General features: G+C 29.5%; 2 protein-coding genes and 2 pseudogenes across 2 annotated transcripts; 2 read left to right on the forward strand and 2 right to left on the reverse strand.

Annotated features, from left to right (window-relative positions):
• Window positions 1-1,214: 1,214 nt before the first annotated feature.
• Window positions 1,215-3,951, forward strand: LOC111304429 (F-box/kelch-repeat protein At5g26960-like; annotated as a pseudogene).
• A 690-nt stretch (window positions 3,952-4,641) lies between these two features.
• LOC111303901 (uncharacterized) lies at window positions 4,642-13,193 on the forward strand. Its single transcript, XM_022900407.2, has 13 exons — window positions 4,642-4,848; window positions 4,953-5,048; window positions 5,166-5,243; window positions 7,763-7,843; window positions 7,922-8,141; window positions 8,221-8,279; window positions 11,313-11,362; window positions 11,476-11,563; window positions 11,651-11,911; window positions 12,014-12,106; window positions 12,271-12,375; window positions 12,553-12,669; window positions 12,787-13,193. The coding sequence occupies exons 1-13, from the start codon at window positions 4,783-4,785 to the stop codon at window positions 12,856-12,858; spliced, it is 1,386 nt and encodes a 461-aa protein (XP_022756142.2). The 5' UTR covers window positions 4,642-4,782; the 3' UTR covers window positions 12,859-13,193.
• Window positions 13,194-13,347: 154 nt separating this feature from the next.
• Window positions 13,348-15,226, reverse strand: LOC111303902 (feruloyl CoA ortho-hydroxylase F6H1-3-like). Its single transcript, XM_022900408.2, has 2 exons — window positions 14,676-15,226; window positions 13,348-14,138 (listed from the first exon to the last, which is right to left on the reverse strand). Exons 1-2 carry the CDS (start codon window positions 15,170-15,172, stop codon window positions 13,565-13,567), a joined length of 1,071 nt encoding a protein of 356 aa, XP_022756143.2. The 5' UTR covers window positions 15,173-15,226; the 3' UTR covers window positions 13,348-13,564.
• A 5,670-nt stretch (window positions 15,227-20,896) lies between these two features.
• LOC111304412 (inorganic pyrophosphatase 2-like) lies at window positions 20,897-22,783 on the reverse strand (annotated as a pseudogene).
• Window positions 22,784-23,980: the final 1,197 nt, after the last annotated feature.

The raw sequence follows: 23,980 nt of genomic DNA on the forward strand, positions 1-23,980 counted from the left end.
TGCATGAACTTTATACCTCAAAAGAAAAAATAAATACATAAACTTTTAGATTTCGTCCATTTTTTTTTTTTTTTTACATAAGTAAATTATCCTCTTGGTCCCTTAGCAGTTAGCATAAGGGTACATTCACTTTAGTCTCCTAAATATATACATACATACATAAATATACATATATATATATATATATTAAACTTCAATCCTATTATAATTTATGATTTCAATATTGCTCTCTTTCTATTAACATTGATGAAATTTTAAGAAGTTGTGAGATAACTGATAAGATGCCACGTGAATAAATTATTAAAGACATTATAAAAATTTGTGGGTTTACAAATTAGCACGATGTCAGTTTTTTTTTTTTTTTTTATGAAATTACATGATATTAATATTGAATTTAAATGTCACTAAAGCTTTTCTTAAGGAGGTTAGATGATATTTATTTACATGAAAGTATGTTGATAAGAAGGGAACATAATTCTATTGGATGAAATTAATTTTAGTTGTTAATATAGTTTTATTTGAATTGATAAAAATCAAATATTTTATTTGTAATGTTTATATTTGATTTTTTTTTTGTAAATAATACTATTTATAAGCAATTTATAAATTTAATGTAATTTTTTAATAATATAAATAAAATATATATATCATGTTTGATGCATAAGATGATGAATGTGATAAAATAATAATCGTCTTATATTACGTTTGTTTGGTATCTAAATAAAAGGATAAGATTATAAAGAAGATTAATCATCCATTTAGTATGAGATGATTTAATTCTCCCAAAATGAATATGATTAAATTAATCCATGAAATTAAATTTACATATTTTATGAGATCTTTTAAAATTACATTAATAATTTAAATTGTATAATTTTAAAAAATAATAATTTTAATTAATAAATAAATTATCATAGCTTAATCGTTTCACACATCAAATACAATATAAAATTATATTATTTAATTTAATCATATTAATAATATTATTTTATCTTAATTTATCATATTTTGTGTATCAAGCACCTCTATAAATTTACATTACTTAAGCACATTATTATTACTTATTATTATTTTAGAAATTCAAACTATTTAACACAACTGGAATTATATAATTAAAAAGTCTTGAATTAGAAGTCTTTATCAATTCAATTTATGACTCCTTCCTTTATCCATGGATCATATTCACAACCCACGCCCAAAGAGGAGTTCTTGTTTTGAATTTGAACTTTTGTAGATGTCATTTTACCCGTTAAACCAAATAAAATCCGTTTCTTTTTGTTTCGTTGTCAATATACATTAAGCTTGCGGGAAAGCAAAGCAAAGCCAAAACATTTGTTTGACATTTTCCCATCTGTCTGCTCACTCAACGCCATTTATCAAATTCATCATTTCCTTTTCCAATCAGAAACTGCCACCAACTCATTTTTTGCTGCAACTCTCTTGCAATCTCATTTGTTTTCTTCAATCTATTTTCCATGTCAGAGGACTGCAACTCTAGCCACTTCTCATGGCTAAGTGAAATCCTGTTTCCCTAACCACAATCACAAAGCTTTGACAATTATACCCTAGCACCTTAACCTCACTGTTCCTCTCACTCTCTCTTCTCTCCCCTTCCTTCTTCCTCCTTCGCCGTCAACTCCACCTCCTCCACCCTTCCGTCTTCGTCTTCTCCGCCACTGACTCCGGTGTCTTCTCTGCCACCCTCTTTTTCTTCCCCGAACCATAACCCTACTTGGGAACTCTCTTTATGTCTTCCTGTGAACACTCCCCTTCACAACATCCAAGTTTCTATGGGACCAAGAATTTAAATCATTTGTAGAAATTCCGCGCTTAGATATAAGGTTTGGACCCATCACGTTACAATTTAAAACTCGATATAAATATAATTAAAAAATAATAAGTAAAAATAATATAATTTAATATTTTAATAATTATTATAAAAAAATTTAACATAATTAAAAATATAAATTTTATATTTTTATGTTTTTAAAATATATAACACGTAATTATACATAATATTATATTACAACATACATAGAAAAAAAATTTGCTTACGTTAATATTTAGGTAGACAACTTATATTTTTGACATGTAAAATATTTTCAAATAATTTTATTAAATCAATTATTTAATTTTTAAAAATTTTAAAGTTTCAAAATATACATTTATCAAAATCTTTTCAAATATATAAGGTTTATCTTAATTTAAATATAATAAAATATATCTTCTCATATTTCACTCTTATCCAATTCAAATAGTTTTTAAAGTTTAAATTCTTAAATCTTAAAAATCATAAAAAATTTTGCACCACCTAAATTAATATTCATATAAATTTAAATAAATAAAATTTATAGTTGAATCTATATTATTTACCAATTTTTGTCTTTATTTTTTTATAATTTAAAATAAAAAATATTTTATCTCAATTCAAAATTACACATATATCTAAATTTAAAATTATACTAACTTCTTTTATCTTAATTTAAAATTAAACTTGGATAAACTAAATTTTTAAAAATTTAGATTTTTTTAAATTAAATAATTATTAAATATATATTTATGATTTTTTCTCACAATCAATATATTTTTTTTGTCATAAAAGTTTGACAAGATAAAGTTTCAAACTTAAATATAAAAAAGTCTTTCTTAGTTTTTATACTAAAATAATATATACTTATAAAAAATTTATGTAATTGTGAATAAAAAATTAACTTTCTCACTGATATTTGTATATAATTTTACTTTCATAATCTAAAACTTTCATAATACTTATTTAGATTCTTTCATAATAATTTATATATCAACAATTTTTTTAATTTTAAACTACAAATTATAAATAATTATGATTATTTTTATTTATCTATATATAATATAAAAATTAATTTAAATTAAAAATTTAAACTATAAAAAAAATATAATAAAAAAACTAGTTTATATATAAAGTATAACATAAATATATAATTTTAATAGTTTATATAAAAATAAACGAATTATCAAATCTAATGTTTTTCTCTCGCAAAAAGTTCGCCACCCGCCGTGGATTTCAACAAAATTTACGTAGCTGGCGATGGTGGTTCTAAAGCTGCCTCAGCCGTGGAGGAATACAACTCAGAAAATGACTCGTGGCGCTTGGTGGCTCACTCGCAAAGGAGGCGTTCTGGGTGCATAGGGGCAGCGGTAAATGGCATCTATTGTGTGATAGGTGGATTGAAGATTGGTGGCGGGTGTGGAAACGAAGGTGGTGGGGTAGAAGCTTACGTTTATGCAAGTTCGATGGATTTGTATGATGTGGAGGCGCGTGTGTGGTTGAGGAGCAGGGCGGTACCAGGAGGCGGCTGTGTTGTGGCAGCTTGCGCGATAGCGGGATTCATATATATTCTAGCAAGCCACGCGGTGGAACTTTCTTTTTAGCGGTTCGACGCGCGGAGAAAATGCGGTGACGGTGAAGGGTTTGGAGCGTGGTGTAGAATGAAAACTCCACCAATGCCAACTCAAATAAGGCAGGCTATTCTGTTGTGTTGGGGTTGGGGATAAAGCACTTTTGATACAAGTTGTTGGGTGCACAAATAACTTTTTGAGAAGAAGTGGAAGGAGCCAAAGGGGTCTAAAATATGGGCTTGTTTTTATATATGATAGCATTGATGGTGAGTGGAGTCGAGCGGCGGATCTCCCGGTGGTTAGACAACGCGCCACCTGCGTGAGTGTGGAGTGCTAATGGGCACAATTGCTGCTAACTGGCACCTTTAAAAAGCTTTGGACCTTTGGTGATTTGTGTAGCATAAGAAGCAGACAAAATGTTCATTTGTAACATGGAGAAGAAAAAAGGCAACCAATAGCACATAAAATATTGATTATTTAAAATCTTGATTCCTGATTGGATTGAAAATTTTGAAGCAAATGCAGGATAAAATCTTATCAAAAAAGCTTGCGCGTTTGTTGGTCAATCTTAAAGTTACCCATCATATTCCAAGATAAAATTTCTTAAGTTAGAGTTTGTGAGATTTTTTTTAATTAAAAATGATTAAATAAAATTTTAATTTAATAGTTTGAAAGATTTTTACTTAAATTAAATATATAATATTTTAAATAATTTGAATGTGTTTTGATATTTTATTCAAATAAGCTTTTTTATTGATGAAGTTTGCACAATCGAATAAATATCGATTACATCTTATGGATAAATACTATTTTTGATTAATTTTAATATATTATTAATTTTTTCTTTAAGTTTCATTTATTTATCGATTTTGATTTTTAAATTTAATTTTTATTTAATTGATTTTAATGGAGAACATTATGAACATGACCTAGAAAACGTTACATAAGTTCTCTCCTATATTTCTTGGCGATAATATTATATAAACAAATACGAAACTTTAATTTGTTTACAAAATTATCAAAGCAAAGCATATGGACTAAATTGAACATCTAAAGAATATTTGAGGGTAAAAGGAAATTATCCCAAAAGGAAGAAATATAAAAAAACAGTAATGGAATTTTATATTTAAAAAGTCTGGTTCGGAAATGCAAGGAATCGAACCTCTTACCTCACTCATGGCAAGCCAGCGCCCTCGCACGCCACTATTGGATCCAAATTGCTTACGGAAGCTCGTAAACAAAAAAGGTGTCAAAAGACGCCCCAAAAGCCGGAAACTCCTGGAACTCTTTTACTGTTGAAAAAAGAAAACTCTTTATTTGAATCTTTATGCATTCATAGATTCACCAAAACCCCACGGCAAAACCCTTCATATAATTTGTCCCTTTCCCTCCCTCCCTTTGGAAATGGATTTCCAAGTTGTGGTTTTAGCAGGTGACACTTCAAAGAATCTAGCTCCCCTTGTCTCTAAGGTCTGCCCTCTCAATTTTTTTTTCCATTCAAAATACCCTTTTCATAATTTGATTAATCTTTTACTATTTTTTTTTCTTATTTTTATTTCTTAAAATGCTTGCAGGAATTGCCTAAACCGCTGCTTCCGGTTGCCAACCGCCCTGTTCTTTACTATGTTTTGCACCAATTGGAACAAAGTAACCTTAAAGATCTCATTGTTGTAAGAAAAAAGAATTGCCTAAAGGGAGATGGTTTAAATGGATGTTATTATTGTTTATAGTTTTTAGGGTTTTTTTTTTTTTTAAATTTTGATTTGAATGTTTGCGGATGCAAATAGGTGGTCGAAGGGAAAGAAACAGCGGTTCTTGTTGGTGGTTGGATTTTTGGGACTTTTGTTGATCGTCTACATGTTGAGGTACACTTACCTTTTTATCTTACAATTTAATTTTATGATTGTTTATGTTGAAACTATGCCATTTTATTTCTTAATGAAGGATTTATATTAGACTTGAATTACTTGTCTGTGTTTTATGAATTTTATTACTTGATTGGAACAAATGTAAGGTACATTTGAATTTGATTAGTCTCATGAAATTTGATTTTGAGAAAAAAAATTTGGGGAGGGTTGTTTTGTTGCAACTAGGTCAACTGTTAAGGTATTTCAAGGTTGTTGATGATGCACAATATCAAGAAGCTGATTAGTATCTCAAAATATCAATGGATAACTTGATTAAGAGTCTTTTGTTGCTTTGCTAGAAAGGACCAAACGTCGGTTTAATTGAAGTTTATGGAATGAGTTCTGTTGCATGTTATTTTGTGTTTTATTAATTCTTAAATTTTGAACTACAGTTTCTCGAGCTCAAAGTTCCTTCACCTACTCAGAGTTTTAACTCATTTTCGCTAAATTCTCATCAAGCTTCAAGACTAAGAACAAATTTGCTAGAATCAAACAAGAATAAGCAGCATGTGAATTCTAGTTTAGGAAATCCCTAGAAACCTACCATTTGCTCATTCTGTAACTTGACTGGCAGAATACCACACTCCAAGAAGGTTGTCACCTTCACAGCACCAAAGAAATGAACTAGAGATGCTTTTTTTTGCCTACTCAGAGAAAACAGGCAAGCTAATTACATAAATATTGAAAAAATAATCTTCTCACGAAGGCTTCAAATTAGAAGCTCTGCCTTCTTATGAAGATTTAACTGGAGAGACATACATCAAATTTACAGGATGCCCGTCTTTTTCACACAATCATATTCTTTCTTCGTGTCGCTATTGATGCAAGACTTTGAAAACGGTTCAAATGTTTTGGATGTTGTGATTGGTGTTGTGGTGGCTTACGAGTAGAACTATTTGTCATTGAGAGAGAGGAACACATGAACTTTTAGGTGACTTTGTGTTTGTAGAATTAATTTCAGAAATAGTATTGCGCTTTATGGGTTTGTTTTAGTTGTTTGTTTTGTCAGATCTGGAATTATAACCGTACAATTTGTGAAGTACTAAACAGTCTTCATTGGGTGAGCTTGAGTTAAAAATTTTGTAAATGTCATAATAGGTAGTTCAAGCTTGGGAAGGTACATGGAGCAAGTATTGTAGGTTTAGATGACAAATATATCAAATCAACGGAATAATGTGAGGTAAATCTCTTTTGGCAGATCTTGTGCATTGACTTGTAAGGGACCATGACACAATGTCAATAATGAGTGTGATATTAACAACATCATTTGCCCTTTTGGGTGCAGTGTGGCATCTGCATTCGATGGTGGGAAACTTAATATATGCCCATTCATGCATGTGCTGGAGTCTCAGAGTTATTTTCATGGTGCTTCTCTGGACCTGAAAATTTCAGTCCTTGTCTTAGCTAGGCTGAATATTGCCTAATGAATTGGGCTTTGCAAATTGCAAGATTTGCAAATCTGTTATCAAGAAGAAATGGAAGAAGGCTTTATGAATGTTTATGCCAATATGATTATATGATAATCAGGCTAAGCTCTTCTTATTATGTTACACTATATTTAATGGTTAAAGGTTGTGTAATGCAGTCATGGAAGCAGGAGTTTTCCTGTTATGGGATTTTAGTTTGAACAGTTTTGATTATTTTATGTATGGGAGCAAATGGCAATTTCATCCATTTGTGTTTTTCTCATTTTGGCAAAGTCTGGAGTCTGGCAGAATCTTATGGGCTTCATGTCTTTCCTCCTTTCTAGGTCGTCTTCTGTTATCTAGTTTCTTTAAAAAATCAGGTGAAGTTCATTTTTTGGTAACTTGGGGACCAAACTTTAGATCTTCATAAATTGACTTGTCCTGTTTTGATTTCTTTTCACCAAGAGATGTCTTTTGTCAAAAAGTAGACTTTTGACTACTTTAATATTTTCTAAAGTATGGTTTTCAAACAAATGCTTTTGATATTAGTTTTTCTCATTACTTTCCCTTTTTCCATGCCGTTCCACCTTTTTTGCCTTCTATTTTTTTTTTTTTTTTTTTTTTTTTGCAATTAGTATTTCTTCATATCAGAATCTGTTGTCATTAATCTGAAGCTAATTGGGGTTATACAAATTCTATTGTAGAATCTGATGACCCCCCATCCTATATTGGCTATCCTAGAACATTTTGATGTTAACAAAAATAGATGTTACTCTACAAAACTCTCATCACTTTTTTGTACATAAAGAATCCATTTATCAAATGTTGTTCTTCTTTTTGCTTTCAAATTGAGTCTATTAGTGTAAATGTTTTCCTTTTTTCTTTCCCCATATCCAAAATTCATATATCTAAGATGATGCATGCTTTTAGTTTCTCTTCTTTTTTCATGAATATGCTTTTTAAGGTTGTAAGGTTGCATTTCATTCTTGTGATTATGAATCACTTGTTTGCTGTGATGTTCTTCTTTGCCTAGTTAATAACTAATTAGGTTCCTTTTTTCTGACATTCCAGATTGCTGCAGTACCTGAGGTTATTGGGACAGCCGGGGCAATTAGGGCAATCTCACACCACCTTACTGCAAAAGATATTTTGGTTAGAATTGGTTTCGCTAATAGTCTTTTAGTTCCCAAGCAAAGTAGTTTCTTTACAGGCCACTTCATTTTCCTGCAGGTCGTGAGTGGTGATCTCGTTTCTGATGTTCCTCCTGGTGCAGTTGCGGCCACCCATAGGCGACATGATGCAGTAGCTACTGCAATGCTTTGCTCTGTTCCTGTTAGTGGACCTTCAGAGTCAGGATCCGCTGGTGGAAAAGACAAAGCCAAGAAACCAGGAAGATACAACATCATTGGACTGGACCCTGGCAAACAATTTTTATTACATATAGCAACAGGTTGGATTTTTAACTTTCTGTTTTATTTAATTTGTTACTTGGACTGGATCCTTACATAGAATCTTTTAATGCTTTGCAGGGGCAGAAATTGAGAAAGATACTCGACTTCAGAAGCGCATTATCCGTGCAGTAGGCCAGGTATTGCTTGCCAGTTACTTTTTTTTTTTTTACAACTCTTCAGTAACTGACAACTAATGCCCGATTGGTGAAATTGATTAATGGTAGCCTTCTGTGCTCCCACACACAAGTGTAGAGTCTCAGTTTTTTACTTAAAACAAAACATATTCTATCGATTGGACCACCCTTTACCTGCCCATATGCCAATTTAAAAGCTACTAATACTCAATTTGACTGATAATTTAAAGGCTACTATTTTAGTCTAGTGCTTCTAAGAGGCATTAAAGTTACCATAAAATGTCCTTGTGTTTGTTGGCATAGCTAGACTTGGCAATTCGTGTTGGCTTGTTGTATCTCGTGTCATGTTTGACACGTGTAATGGCACGAATTATTAAAACATGAACACGGCACAAATTATAAAATGTGTTTAAATCTTAAACACGAACATGACATGTTTATTATATATGTTACACGCAACACGACATAACTAACACATGTACAATTAATCTATTTACACATGATATGAATAAATACAAATAACAGAGATATACACAAATAGATACGACTAACACGAATATACATGAAAACATGACTAAAATAATAAACAACTATAAATTATCCATCATTTACACCTTACAACTTACAATTAAGCATTTGCCTAGTAAGAATAAGTACTAAATTCCTAAGACACTAAACGCTAAACAATAGTCAATAGCTTATGCCTTATTTACATAGTGTAAATCACACTACATCAAGTCCAAGTCTCTAACCTTCATAAATGATGTTCCACTAAAGACATTAAACAGTAACTTACATAAAAAGTAATAATGTCTCCAATCCATTCCATACTCCATATTATATATATTTAAAATAGAAAATAATCCTAAATATCCAAGTCAATGTTTAGTAGATAGTAGATACTAACATGTCATCATAAACATCATACCCAATTCAACAAATAAGGCATACCAACCTATTAGGTCAATTTATTCAAAATAAAAAAAATAAAAATAAGAATATGTATATATAATAATCATATATGTATCTATGATAAAAAGTTTATTCTAAAAGCTATGTTTTTTTATACTTCTTATTTTTTCGTTTTTCCCTATACATAATATAAATATATTGATACTAGATTTTTTGTTTCTAATAAATATTACTATATATTTTCAATAGTTGCTTAATTAGTATGATTTATTTGTTAAAGATCCTAATGATTTATGAAAATTATTAAAAAATATCTAATTAATATATATTTTTAAAGTCAAATTAATATATTTATGTTACTTATAGTAATTTTTTATATGCTATAATATGATTAAAATAAATTACATATTTTATTTATCATGGTTATACTCATATACATATGATTTAGAATAAATTATATATTTTCTTATGATTATATATGGGTATCATATGATATGATTTAAATTTTAAAATAAAGTAGATAAAACAAGTCGTTAAGATGAGTATATATATTACATTATAATAATATCTTATCATGTTATATAGAAATATAAATTATATAATCTCTTATCATTATAAATATTATTTAGAAGAAATATGTTATATTTAATTTCAAATGTATAATTTTTTGTCAGGTAATTTAAAAGAAACATGTTAAGTTTAATTTCAAATGTATAATCTCTTATCCTGTGATTTAAAATAAAGTATTTAAAATAGATAATCGCAATGTATATTTACACTAATAATTTATAAGTTACGTTTTAATAATATCCTATCATGTAATGTAGAATATATTATATAATTTTTATCATCATGCATATTATTTAGAATATGTGATTTTTAATTTCAAATATATAATCTTTTATTTAACTCTTATGATTTAAAATATTCATATATCATGATTCATGTTATTAAAATGATCATATAGTTTCTTATTATTATAAATGTTATTTATTATCAGTATGATCTATCATTGTGTATTCATGTGATTTGGATTTGCATTATTTGATTAATGATCATAATGGATGTTACTTGTTATTAACAATTAAGTGTATATTATTTTTCTTAATTCTTTTTTTAATAAAATACTTTTTTTTAATCTTATTGTAAAAAGTTATAAAGAACAATCTATATTTAATATGTTAAGATTTATATATCTGTATAATATATGCATTATTAATATAAAAAAAATACTGGCATATTAAAAAGTATAAAAAATTTGATACCCATTTAATATGCATTTAATATATATATATTTAAATTTTAATATATACATTACTAATATAATAATCATGTATACATAATATATTAGTTTTTAGTATCAAATCCAAAATGATGGATTACTAAAGATTAAAGAATAAAATAATGATGTATCGGATTAATATTATTATTTATATTGTATTTATTTTATTAATATAAAAATAATTATTATAAAATTATTAAATAAATATCATAATTAAATGTTTAAAATAATCTTTATATGCTACTTAATAGCTAATTAGGTCTCATTATTAAAAGATTAAAAATTTATCTTTATATGTTTATATTAAACTAAAATAAATATAAAAATTGTGTTAAACATATTAAATGTGTACTCATATGATATAATTAAATTGAATGTGTTTTTCGTATTGTGTCACGTGTCACGTGTTAAACATGTATTTTTGTAACATATTTTATCTAAATGTAGTTTTCGTGTCTTACACGTGTTTAGACATATTAATAAGTATAAAATACGAATTATGTCGTGTCGAAATTCGTGCTAACATGAATAAACACGAGACGTTTTTCTTTGTGTTGTTTTCGTGCCATGTCACAGTATCGTGTATGAAATTGCCAAGTTTAAGCATTTGCTTATCATGTCATTCTATTGGTCTTATGATATTATTCTATGCTATTTACTTGTAATGGTTCTCCTTCACTCTATATGCGTGTGCCTATGCATTTATTTTCCTTTCGTCAAATGGGAAAATAAATTCTGTTAAAGAAGTTTTTTTCCTTTTGCATTTCGATCATCCATCAAATGTCTTATATTTGTGAGTTATTCTGTTGTTAAGCTCATTTTTGCTTTTATCTTTTATATAGATGGAAATTCGATCTGATTTGATGGATGCTCATATGTATGCATTCAAGAGGTTGGTTCCCTCTCCCCGACACCTCTAACCCAATGCTTGCTTTGAAATGAAATCAGCTTTCAAATCCAGCGTGTTCTGTTTTTCTTATAATTTCTCATTGTATTTCCACTCAGGTCTGTCCTGCAAGAAGTTTTAGACCAAAAGGATACATTTCAAAGCTTGAAACAGGATGTACTTCCTTATCTTGTCCGGAGCCAGCTGGTTAGTATCACTACATGTCAGGATGCACAAAGACCACATGTATATCTGTGTATCTAATTTTGTTCCTGATTCTTTTATAACTATCAGAAATCAGAGGCTTTATTAAATGGATTTCCAAAAGCTGAAGAAACTGGTAATGGGAAGGTTAGTTCCCAGAACAAGCAAGTATTCGTCTCTCAAATCCTTGCCAATGCATCTACCACAAGCTTTCACCAACCCTCTTCTGTGGATCCTGATGGTTATGTCTCTACTCGTAAAACCCATACATGCTGTGCATATATTGCAAGTAGCAGCAAATATTGTGTGCGCTTAAATTCCATTCAAGCATTCATGGACATCAATCGAGATGTAAGTTCTATTTCTCATTTATACTCTTTTTATTTGACACTCTGCTTTTTAATCCACTTTTTATGTCATTCAGTTGACTTATTTCTATCTCTAATATTTCAGGTCACTGGTGAGGCAAATCATCTGCTAAGTGATACCTCCTCAGATCATAATAATATCATAGGTCCTTCACCGAAGCTTGGAACCAAAACTACAGTAAGCCTACATCACCAGCACAAACTTTTAGAATTATTTAAAATCAATTTGGTAACAACTGACGGTTATTATGATATATAATAACAATTGGGGGGGGGGGGGGGGGATTTAACATACATGCTTTACACTCCTAAAACTAAGGTCTTCTCTTTCTATACTTTTAGGTGGGACCAAACTGTATGCTGGGAGAAGGTTCAGAAATGGGTGACAAATGCCAAGTAAAACGATCTGTTATTGGTCGTCACTGCCGGATAGGTTCCCATGTGAAGGTATGATGATTTCTCTCCAGATAGGCAACTAAGATGCATGAGAAAGTAAATATGATGCTGTAAATAAAGCTTCTCCCCTATTATTTTGTCATTTATGCATTTTTAAATAAAAGGAAACTTTCAAACTTAGATAATTGTTCACTTTGTAACTGAAAATTCCTTTCCATGCATATGCAGGTTGTTAATTCGGTTGTAATGAATCATGTTACCATTGGGGATGGCTGTATAATACAAGGTTCTGTGATTTGCAGCAATGTACAGCTTCAAGAGCGTGTTGTATTGAAAGATTGCCAAGTAATTCTCTAACACTCTAGTGTAAACTTTACACACACACATGAAATTGCAGTTGTTTTTATTCCTTTATTACTGTTAGTATTTATAGCAGTAATTATTGTATTTTGCTTCTTTTAGGTTGGAGCAGGTTTTGTAGTTACTGCAGGAAGTGAATATAAGAGAGAATCTTTGGCTAGAAAAGAGAAATGAGTGAAGGCCATATCCCAGAATTGCAAGAAAAATGCTGATCGCGACCCATCTCATTTTTGCAGTGCTTTTCAGACATGGTTTTCCGGAACTTCTGCTGCTACTAAAATGCGATCCTTGTCAAAGTGAGGGAAAGGCCGATGTCAATAATTGTATTTTCCTGCTCTCATTTTATTTTCATTTTTAATAGTTGTGTTGCTTGTATTGGATGGACTCAACCCTGTGTATTTTTCATCGACTAAAGGGTATATATAGGCTACCCCAATTTTGGCTAATTTTTTTGATAAAATTTATTAGTAGTAAAAAAACGGGAAGGCCCTGATCATATTCTTATTCAATGATGTTTTTTCTTCTCTTGAATGTCAACCAGACCCTAATTCAATTAGGACTGGCGTTCAACACACCAAAAGATAAGCTAAAAATCAACATGAAATTTTGTTTGCATGAGCAATCAAGATCAGCATGTCAGAGCATTATATCAGAGACAACAGATCAAAGCAACACTCTTATAGCATGTTTATTTTCTTAATCATTTTTATGTCGGAAAAGGAAGCACAGGAAAGCCAACAGTCACATGGTTTGTTGGTATTATTAGATTTTTAGCTTCAGTGATCAGATTTAAATCTTTATAATCTCATATATATATATATATATATATATATATTATAAAAGGAACCACAGGAAAGAGTAATGCAACAGAGAAGGATTATCATATCTTGGCAAAATCCATCGTTTTCTTTCCGTCATGCTTCTTGCTGAAAAAGTATTTGAAGTAATCAGAGAAGATAACTTCCTTGTATAATGGTTGCTCTCCGCTTTCTAGCACTTCTGGCAGAGGACCAAAAACAGCATCAGGTCCTGGATTCACAAAAATGGGCACTGAAACTCTGTCCTTCCTTCCATTGGCAACCACACGATGTTCAATGCTTTTGTATCTGTCATTGCTCATTATCTGAAGAATGTCTCCAATGTTGATTACAAGTGCCCCATCAATTGGTGGAACATGAATCCAGCTATCATCATCGCTTGCTCGTACGTAAAGGCCACCATTATCATCTTGGAGGAGAACGGTAATTGTCGATATATCAGAGTGAGGGAGTACTCCTGCTGTGAGGTCGGGTTTTGGGCAACGTGGATAGTAATTAAGGTTGACTATTGGTGAAGCCATTGAGGTGTATTCTCTAGCTTTGTCAATCTCTTTCACCTTGAGTCCCTTCAATAGGACATCCAGCAGCTTCCTGATGACCGGTTCTGCCCTCTTCATATATTCCACCACTTGATACCTATAAAGCACATAGATGTCAGTGATTATGGACTGTACGATAAGATACTTCCATTCTATGTTTAGGATAGACCAAGGAATAACCACCACCAGGAATTGGAGGGGAGGGGAGGGGAGGGGGGAGGGGGGCAAAAAAACTGTTCGCAGCATTTAGAATGGCAATTTTCAGCCTCTGAAAAAGCACCAAAATCAAGGTGATAAAGTAGACTGCCGATTCTTGTATTCGTTTCTTAAATAACATTTGCAATTCGTGTATTTATATGATATTTTATACAAAATTAAGTGTTACAATTCGCCTAAATAGAAAACATAAGATACTTCCTTTTTGTCAAGCCCATATGTGGCATTTCAAAAACTTTAAACCGTGTCAAAGCAGCTTTGAGTAGTAGACCAATCCCCTCAAGCACCCATTTAATTAGGCAAATGTCTTAAGAAACTGCTTAAAATTAACATCTTACAAACCTAAAGCTAGAAGAAGATCAATTACCCCCAAAAGAGAAATAAGAACAGATCCAAAGAAAAAAGTTGGAATAATTACTTGCATACAGGAGGCCACAAGGCAGATGATTCCTGATCCCCTGAAACATAGCGAAAGCTGAGATAATCTTTCCATTCAAGAACGGCCTCTGCCTGAGGAACAAAGCTTGTTTTCAGAGCCACTGTATCACTAGGCGAATTCCCTGTCCAATACTTCTTTCTCTCTTCGTTTGGTAACCCAAAGAACCTATGAGCCGCTTCCTTTACAGAGTTGAGAACTTCCAAGGGTATTCCATGGTTAATTATCTGAAAGAAACCCCACTTGCTCGCTGCTTGACAGATTGATTCTATAACCTTCGAGTCATCCCAATTGGAAACATCGATAACTGGAATGGGCTCTTCAGGAACTACTCTGCTAGCGTCGAATCTGTCTTCAATAGGTAGGATATATAGCTCAGGAACGCTTTCGATGCCAGCATCAACTAGACCCTTTATTCCATTACCTTGGTTTACGACAAAATCAATTATCTTTTCTGAGTTTGGGTTTCTTGAGGGCATTGCTGGAGATGTAAGAGTTGCACTTTGTATCGAGAGACGAGACAGTCAAAATGGATTTGTCTGAATTTGTAGCTGCAAAATTGTCAAGTGGAGAGTTGAAAATCAAAAAGGGCGGCTGGAGTTGGTGGGATTAGAAAAACGAGTTAATTACTTATTTAACAAGTATGTCACTCGCGCTTCGCGTTAGGTAGTATAGTTGAATTTGACATACTTTTAAGAGAGTTAAAGAAAATTATATTCTAATTTTTTTAATAAGATAAAAAACAATGTAAACAACTTAAATTTGTGAAAAACAAACTCATTCTATTTGCATTTTTTGGACCGAAGATTGTATGTTTTATGAGTAAATAAAAAATATATTTTTGTATGTATTAATTATAGTATCATGTAAATTTAAGAACAACAAATAAATAATGTATTAGTGAGAGAACTATTTGATAGTGTTTCTCGTCCTTATAAACGCAGCTCATATCATCTACAATTTCATTTACGAAGTCATAGAAATTTCAGAATTTTCTAATATCTTCAAAGCAATAATATGAAGTGCTCAAATAAAAGGAAATGTAAATGAAAACATTTTGTTAATCCTACTCCAATTTGAAAAATGGAATTTAGATCTTGATAAATTTTATATGATCAAAGGCACATGTATATGATCATGGCATGAAGTCAATGACACAATGTACCAATTCAATAAAAAAAATATAACATCCTCTGTGGCTTAACTTCAATCAAAGTCATGAGAAAAGTTTTTTTATGAAAACTTGCTATTAATTAGTATTTTTTATGATAACTTGTTTCAAGGAATTCGAAGCCGCAAGTTTAAAAAAAAAAAAATTCTAAATGACTGAAATCTAAATGAAATTGAATGATTAATCATTTAGATAAAAGTTTCTACCAAGTTAAAGTTGGTTGATAAAAGTTTATTATCTAAGATTTGCCCTGGAAATCAAAATCATATATAATGTCCAAAAATCAAATTTGTAATACAATAATTATATTGAAAGTAGCCTTAAAGAAAGCACAAAGAAAAGTGACTGTAGAGAAACATGCTTGAAAATAATGTATTGACATGAAAAATATTAAAATAGAGCATTAGTTATATTCACATTCATGTAGGACATTAGAAAATAAAATAAATTGTCAAAGGAAATCTACGACCTTTCCAATTTAAAAACCAAACTGACTTTAACTTAATCATTCAAATAACTTCAACAATCCCTTAAATAAATACAAAAAATAACAATCAAATATTTAAAACACTTCAACAACCAACTAAAGTATAAAAACAATTCAACAATTAAGATAGTAAGAAAAATCAATAATTAATTTTAAATTCAAAATAAACAACATGAAATGGACTTAAAAAGAGCGAAAAAATAATTAATTTTAAATTCAAATTAAACAACATGAAATGGACTCCAAAAGGTAAAGTTGCAAGACCCAAATTAAAAGCAGATGTAAATAACATGAGATCCAATCCTAATTGTAATGATCAAGCTTAGATCAAATTGCAACTAAGTTAATGCATATAACACAGAGAAAGAGCCGGTGAGAATCTATATTCAATAAGAGGATGCTCTATAGTAAATCATACATTTGTCTTCAAATTAATTAGGTTAAAAGAAAAAATAAAAAAAATAAATATATGCAAAATAATATAAGAAGAAGCAATACTTATTCATCTTTACAATTTTTAGCACTTTGCTAAAGTATATAAATGTATGTATCAACCTTCTTTAAGATTTCTTCTTGTATGGCATAAATGCTTGTTTAAAAAATTTTAGGACATCACGAGCTTCCATAACCTATTACATCAAAGAACACTAAATAAAAGGTAAAAAAAAAAAAAAAAAAAGGAAAACATTCAATTGACATGTTTTTTTATTTCTTAAATATAATTTTATTGTAGATCCTAATAAAAAAATATTTTCCTTACTTTTTTCTTTTCTTTCTTTTTTTAAATATTCTTTCGTTTCTGTTCCTTTCAACAACGATCAGTGATAAGATGCCTGACCTTTAAGGGCGAACTTGGTAAATGGAGTCCAACATGAGGCCCTGTTTCGGTGTCCATTGCCCACCTCATCTTTCCCTTTCCTTTCAAACTCCTTTTTTTACCTTTTTTTATGAGAACCGGTAATAAGTAGTCAGTCATCAATCCTCCCAATGAAGGGGCAGAAAACTATATAGAAGGTTCAACCTTCATTAGAGCAACAGAAACTGTCTTAAATTCATCTTTTATGCAATTAGTCATCCTTGAAATGTTGCCCAATCTGTAAAAGAAATCCTATTTATAAGTGAAACACAAATTCCGTGTTATAAACTGCATTTCAGATGCACAAACTAGCATAAACAACCATAATTTATATTCCTTTTAATCTAGTTGTAAAGTTTAAGAAAGAAAAAAGAATATGACATAATTAATGATATATCTACACACTACTGAATACAGTGTTTGCAGTTTTTATAACAAGTATAACTTCTCCCACTTCGAATGCATTGTGTAAGTATTTTAGCTACCACACATAAGAGGAAACAAAACTAGCAGAGATAGTAGCACAATCGAGTATAACTATTACTGTTTAGACACATCATGTTATCTTTCCATCTAAAAAAATCAACAAAAAATTGTATCCAATGCATCAAGAGCCATACAAAAACAATAATTCATTTTCATTTCTACACTAAATTATGAAATGTAAAAACCCAAAAAAAAAGACTATAGAGACCTAACTAAAGAATATACCTCATGTAAAATAGATCTCATTCTTATGTTTGTCTTGCCAACTCCAGTTGATACATAAACCTTAAAGTATATCAACATGACTTTAAACTTAACAAAAAGTAATTTTTTTTTACCAATATATTTTTTAATATTTTTCTAAAAACAAATATCATAATATCAACGCAAAAACTCAACCAAAACAAGACACTAAACTTTTCGCTCACCTTGAACCTAATTAGCCAATAACTTTCAACAATTCTTCCACAAAACAATTTTAACGATCATTTATACAATCAAATCTTAAACAATACAAGCTTTAAACATTAAAAAAAAAAATGCAAAGCTCTTCAACTATACCTTTAAAACAAATATCACAATATTATTTCAAAAAACAACCAAAATAGAACACCAAACTTTTTACTTACCTTAAATGTAATCAGCAAACAATTTTCAACAACTTCTGCAAGAAAAAAAAACACCCAATCTTAAATAACACAACCTTTAAACCATTTCATATTAAAATAAAACAACATACGAACATCAAAACATCAATAATGAATCAAACACAAAAAACTTACAAATACACAAACTCAAACCGAACCAAACATACAAGTCAAAAACAATGACAACTCAAACAACTATCACCACATTACATGCAACAAAATAAAATTTCATTCAACTTAAAGACACAAAAAGATAATTACAAAAGCAAACCATCGACACACCTTGAGCTCAATCAAAAAACAGCACTGAACAATCTTTGTCAAAAAAAAAAAAAAAACTAATCAAATAAAAAATAGAAACCAATCTACAAAAAAATCCCATTCTAATCACCATCCATGCAACCTAATCTCAAATAATACTATATTTACATCATTTTTAAATGAGAGTAAAAAACATGCAAATCCCAAAAAAAAAATAATAATAATAATTTAAACAAATAAAATACAAAAAAATTGAAAAAAAATTTTCAATAAGAAACAAAAAATCTGAAAAACATAAAAATCCAAACCCTATTCAACAATTTAGCTTCATAAAACCATATTCAACCTTATAAAACGAAAATAATTTGAAGAAAAAAAAAAAAAGAAACCAATATTCAATCGAACAACTAAAAGAAACAAAAATTTTTACCGAAAAACAAAAGAAAAGACAAAACTGAAAGAGAAGGAAAAGAGTATAGACCCAAATACAAAACACAAAGCACTTCTCTGTCTTTCGCCCCCCCCCCCCCCCCCCTTTCAATTTTCCACCCTTTTAATTTTTGAAATAACCTTTAGTGCCACTAATCATGAAGACAAAAAAAAAAAGCTTTGAAAGTTGGGTGTCAAACACGGGTGTCGAGTACAAAATAAACTTCAAAATTTGCATGAAGCTTTAACAAGAATCGGTTAAAAATAGTAAAAAAAAAAAAAATTTATCAAGCAAAAAAAGGAGAGAAAATTAGAAAAATAGGACAGGTGTCCAACATAGGATGCTTAAGGGATCCTTCTTAGTTATAGTATTTTAGATATCATAATTTTGATAAAATATATAAATTGATCTTTAAAAAAAGTATAATTTTCACACTAAAATTTTAAATTATATATTATTAGAATGATGGATGGATTATTTTTAAAAAATTAAATTGAATAAAATAATAAATGATAAAAGTAATTATGTTATTTTTCTTGTTCTAAACATTTTCATAAAAAGATTTATATTTTACTATATATGGGAAAATCATAAATTTAATTAAGTAATTTATAATTTTGCAAAAATAAAAAATTACAATGCTCAGCACACAGTATTAAAAGCAAATACGAAGCATTTTTTTTAAATCAGCAATTTTTTAAAATTTTGAAAATATTTATTTTTTTTTGCATGTACTACTATAAAATAATATAAATATAATTAGATTTTGTTATCAATTGATAGTTCTAATAGTAAGATTACAAAAAATCATATATATTGAAAATAATTATTTATAAATTGCATATCAGATATTCCGTTGATTTTTCTTTTGATTTTTTTCATTAACTTTTAGGTTGTGCCACTTAGTCAACACATGTATGGAACACTTGTTTGATGACGTGTACATAATTGTTTTGTTGAAAAATTTTAATTTAATCATAATTTTTCGTAAATTTATTTTTATTTTAAAAAATAAAAAATATATTTTACTAATATATCATAGTATAATAAAATATAAATACTAATGGCTTTTAATATGATAAATTATATTAATTACTTTGTTAAATTTTTTAATTTAATGTTAAATTTTTAAATATATATTTTCAATTTTTAAAAAGAAAAATATTTAACTAATAAATCACAACATAATAAAAAATAAATACTAATATATTAATAATATAAATTACATTAATTGCGTTGTTACATTTTAATTTAATATAAAACAAATATAAATTTAAAAATATTCACAAATATAAATTAAATTTATATATCAATAATAAAAATTAACTAAATATTTTTATCTTTTAATCTCATTAATTATATTATTATTGATATTTGTTAATTTATTCATTAATTTATTGCCAATAGGATTGTATATGTTTTATTCAATTACAAACAATTTTTATTTTTTATTATCCCCTAAAATAATCAAAACCTTTTCATCTAAATTATCAATCAATCAAATGTTTTATTTTATTTTATTCTATTTTCCCTATTTCATATTTTTCTCTATTTTTGAAAAATAATTTGATTATTTTAAAGACTCATGTCAAGTCCTCATAAGCCAAATGCCAAATAAAGCAATAGGGGCATTATAATAAATTATCATGTACTTATAGATAGTTATATATTTTCAGCTTTTTCATAATAAAAACCATTTGCTTCTACTTGAGTTAGGCTGTATTTTATGCGAATTCCATGGCAAATGTTTTAATTACATATTCCATAGAACCACACAATTGACAATTCTTAAGAATGATAAAAAAAATTGTCATAGATTATTTGATTCAAAGTAAAAAAGACATAAATTTGCAGAAATTAATTTGCTAAGCCTTGGCATCAGCCATTTTGACTACAACTTTTACTTCTAATGCAGAACAGAAATGGCATGGGAGAAGGCTTTGCGGGTGGCTCCTGGCATTGTTTGTAGTTTGCAATCTGACTGAATACATCTTAATTAGCAGTTTTAATATCAGTACTGTTATTTTTATCAATGGAAATCCAGGTAATAAGGTGGAGCAACATGTGCTCAAACTCCTATCCAATCTTCATTCGCGCGCATACTTCTGCCTTTAATTACTAGTCTCCTGTATTTGCAAATCAAGTCCCAAACTAGGAAATTCTTCCTGGGCATCATATAGTCCCCATCTCCAAGCTTCAAACTCGGACAGAAATCACCTAACCCATTATCGAGAAGTAGATTATTGTTTTCTTCTCCTCCATGGACAGAGAACCTTGGATCTTTTCAATCAAAATACCCCCTTAAGAAGGAATTAAACCATAGTCAATAAGATGGGAAGAATTAACGAAGATAACTTAGAATAGTAGCATATTATATATCATACGGCTAATCATGCTTTGGATTCATCACGTGCACTAAAGATGTGTTCTCAGCTAATTATACTTATGTTATTAAAACACAAATGTGGGAAAAGCTATTTAAATAATGCATTAGATTATGTCAAAATTTGAGGCATGTCTCAGATAACATGTGTTCTCAGGGTCCTTTTATTGGCAAGCAATAAAGGCAACTTTAAAACTTTTAATTTTATTCAAGAAAATTTAGAGTTCCTGGTCATGTTTATTTGATGCATACGGCATGGTTCAAATTGTTAGTAAATGTGATTTGTAACATGTTTGGAGGGTAGGGACTAGGGATGATCACATCCGTGAGGAGATTTAGTGAAATCATGGTGAGGGAAGATCCTTAGCCTGCCCTGCCTTCTTCATCTACGAAACATGGGTTGGTATTGATCTCTGAAAAGCATTCCCTCAGGTCATGATGCGTCATAATTGTATCGATGAGGAGCACGTTCGCATTGCTTACAATCTTCAAATCACACCTGAAATTAATAATGCCATTGCCATCAAAACTTTGAGAAAACTGGAAAGAAAAATTAAATATACACCAAGAGAGAAAAATGTATACATACCCTAGTTAAAGCATGAGCCGATTTAACGCCTTGGATGATTGGAGTTCTTTTCAGAACAGCTACAATGTCCTCAAACTTTGTTTCTTGTGAATGAAGTTCTTTCATCATTCGATCCTGTAATTTTTTTGTACATAGAAAAATAACGATGATCCAATATCCAGTTCTCACTATCACAATTAATAATCGTTTTATCGAAATCGAAAATCACAACTATGTCTGCTGCCATTTTTTATGATGAACGAAGGAAAAGTTTGAGGGATGAGACACGCAAAACAAATATTGATCATCAACGAAAGAGAAATTGGCAAAAAAAAAAAAAAAAAAAAAACTAAAGAGAAGGGATATTTGATTTGAGGTTTACGCTGTGTTTTGCGGGGCGGAATATTGAACAAATAAGAGGGTATTCATAGAGGAAAGATGGGTACGCGTGAATTTGAAAATGAACGGTTCTGATTTTTGGAAACATGTAATTAATGCTTGTGACCAAAGTTATTGGCTATTATAGGTGCCAGAAAAGTTCTTAAGGTGGGTTATTTTGGTGGGATATTGGCCCCTTTGATGAGCTAACAGTTTGAAAGATCAAATGGTTGCAAATATATACATTAATAGTCTGATTTTTAATAATAATAATAATTATTATTATTATTGCCAGAGTTTACTATTGTTATTAGCCAACCGCTTTCATGGCAAAAAGGAAAAAATATTGGGAATATTTATACCTATACATGAAAAAATTCCGTTAAGGATTCTATACTTGATAAGAATCTATTATGCAAAATGACTGTTTTACCCTGTAAACAACGAAACATAGAGTAGAAAGTCATATTGCTAAAACCACCTAAAGCTTCATTACTGAACCATCGTTATCAACCCGTCGTCAAAGCCCATCACCGAATCCTTACTAAAGGTATAAATGATACATTAGTACTCACAAATTATTCGAATTCGATTCAAAAAAAATTTGAATTCGGTTCGATTATTATCGAGTCGAGTTCGAATTCGAGTAGCTAGATTTATCAATCGAACCGAATTCAAGTATTTTTATATCTGACTCGAGTAGCTCACGTGTCTAATCAAATTTTTATATTTAAATATATTTTTATTATTTTAATTAATAAAATATTTCAAGTCCGAGTTTGAGTTCTAGTTCGAGTATGAATAATCAAATTTTTATCGAGTATACGAATTGAGCTTATTTTTACATATTAATCGAACTTAATCGAGCGAGCTCAAGTAACTCGAATTCGATCACGAATCGAATTCAAACTTAAAAAATAAAACTCGATCGAGCTCGAATCGAATATCGAGTCCCGAATTACGAATCGAGCTCGAACTCAAACTTCTCACTATTTGACTCGTTTACAACCCTAATCACTACCACTGACCACTTCACTCTATCTTCACTATCAAAAAAACTCCTACAACTAACTCACACACACAAAAATAAAAAATAAAAAAAAAAAACCTTCCGTCATCAATTAAGAAAAAATATTTTTTAAGTAAAAGCCCTATTCATTATTAAAAATCAATTAATTATTGAATATGATGTGATAATTACATTAAATTTATTTAATATTTTTATTTAACATGTGACGTGTATATAACACAAATGTAAACAAGCTAGATTAAGAATGTTAAAGTTTGAGTTTATATGATATATCATTTAAAATTTTCATTGATTGCAAATTGTATATTTTTTAAGTATTACTTTGTGCATTTTGTTATAATTCAAATACCAAAAGCGTAATTAAGTTTTAAAAAAAACTTACCCAAATATGGTGCTATCTGTCTATAATTTTTGTACCCTTAAAAGAGTCGGTTAAGTTAGATATCATAAAACAAGTGAGATTTAGCAGTTGAAATTTTTTTAATCAAAAATCTTATACACAAAAATAAAAAAAGAAAATCAAATTGAGCACTAACATTCTATATATAATTTCCGCCTTATTCAACAACACGAAATGCAACAAATTTTTT

This window comes from Durio zibethinus, chromosome 13 (assembly GCF_047325235.1).
Source record: "Durio zibethinus cultivar Kanyao isolate XHJ-2024 chromosome 13, ASM4732523v1, whole genome shotgun sequence".
NCBI lineage: Eukaryota > Viridiplantae > Streptophyta > Magnoliopsida > Malvales > Malvaceae > Durio > Durio zibethinus.

What these genes read in the sequence shown, in the direction of transcription:
- LOC111303901 (XM_022900407.2), top strand. Translation starts at nt 4,783, where the DNA reads ATGGATTTCCAAGTTGTGGTTTTAGCAGGTGACACTTCAAAGAATCTA. An exon ending in ACCTTAAAGATCTCATTGTT is followed by an intron (nt 5,049 to 5,165) that starts GTAAGAAAAAAG and finishes GGATGCAAATAG; the next exon opens with GTGGTCGAAGGGAAAGAAAC. An exon ending in TTGATCGTCTACATGTTGAG is followed by an intron (nt 5,244 to 7,762) that starts GTACACTTACCT and finishes CTGACATTCCAG; the next exon opens with ATTGCTGCAGTACCTGAGGT.
- LOC111303902 (XM_022900408.2), bottom strand. Translation starts at nt 15,172, where the DNA reads ATGCCCTCAAGAAACCCAAACTCAGAAAAGATAATTGATTTTGTCGTA. An exon ending in TTGTGGCCTCCTGTATGCAA is followed by an intron (nt 14,139 to 14,675) that starts GTAATTATTCCA and finishes TGTGCTTTATAG; the next exon opens with GTATCAAGTGGTGGAATATA.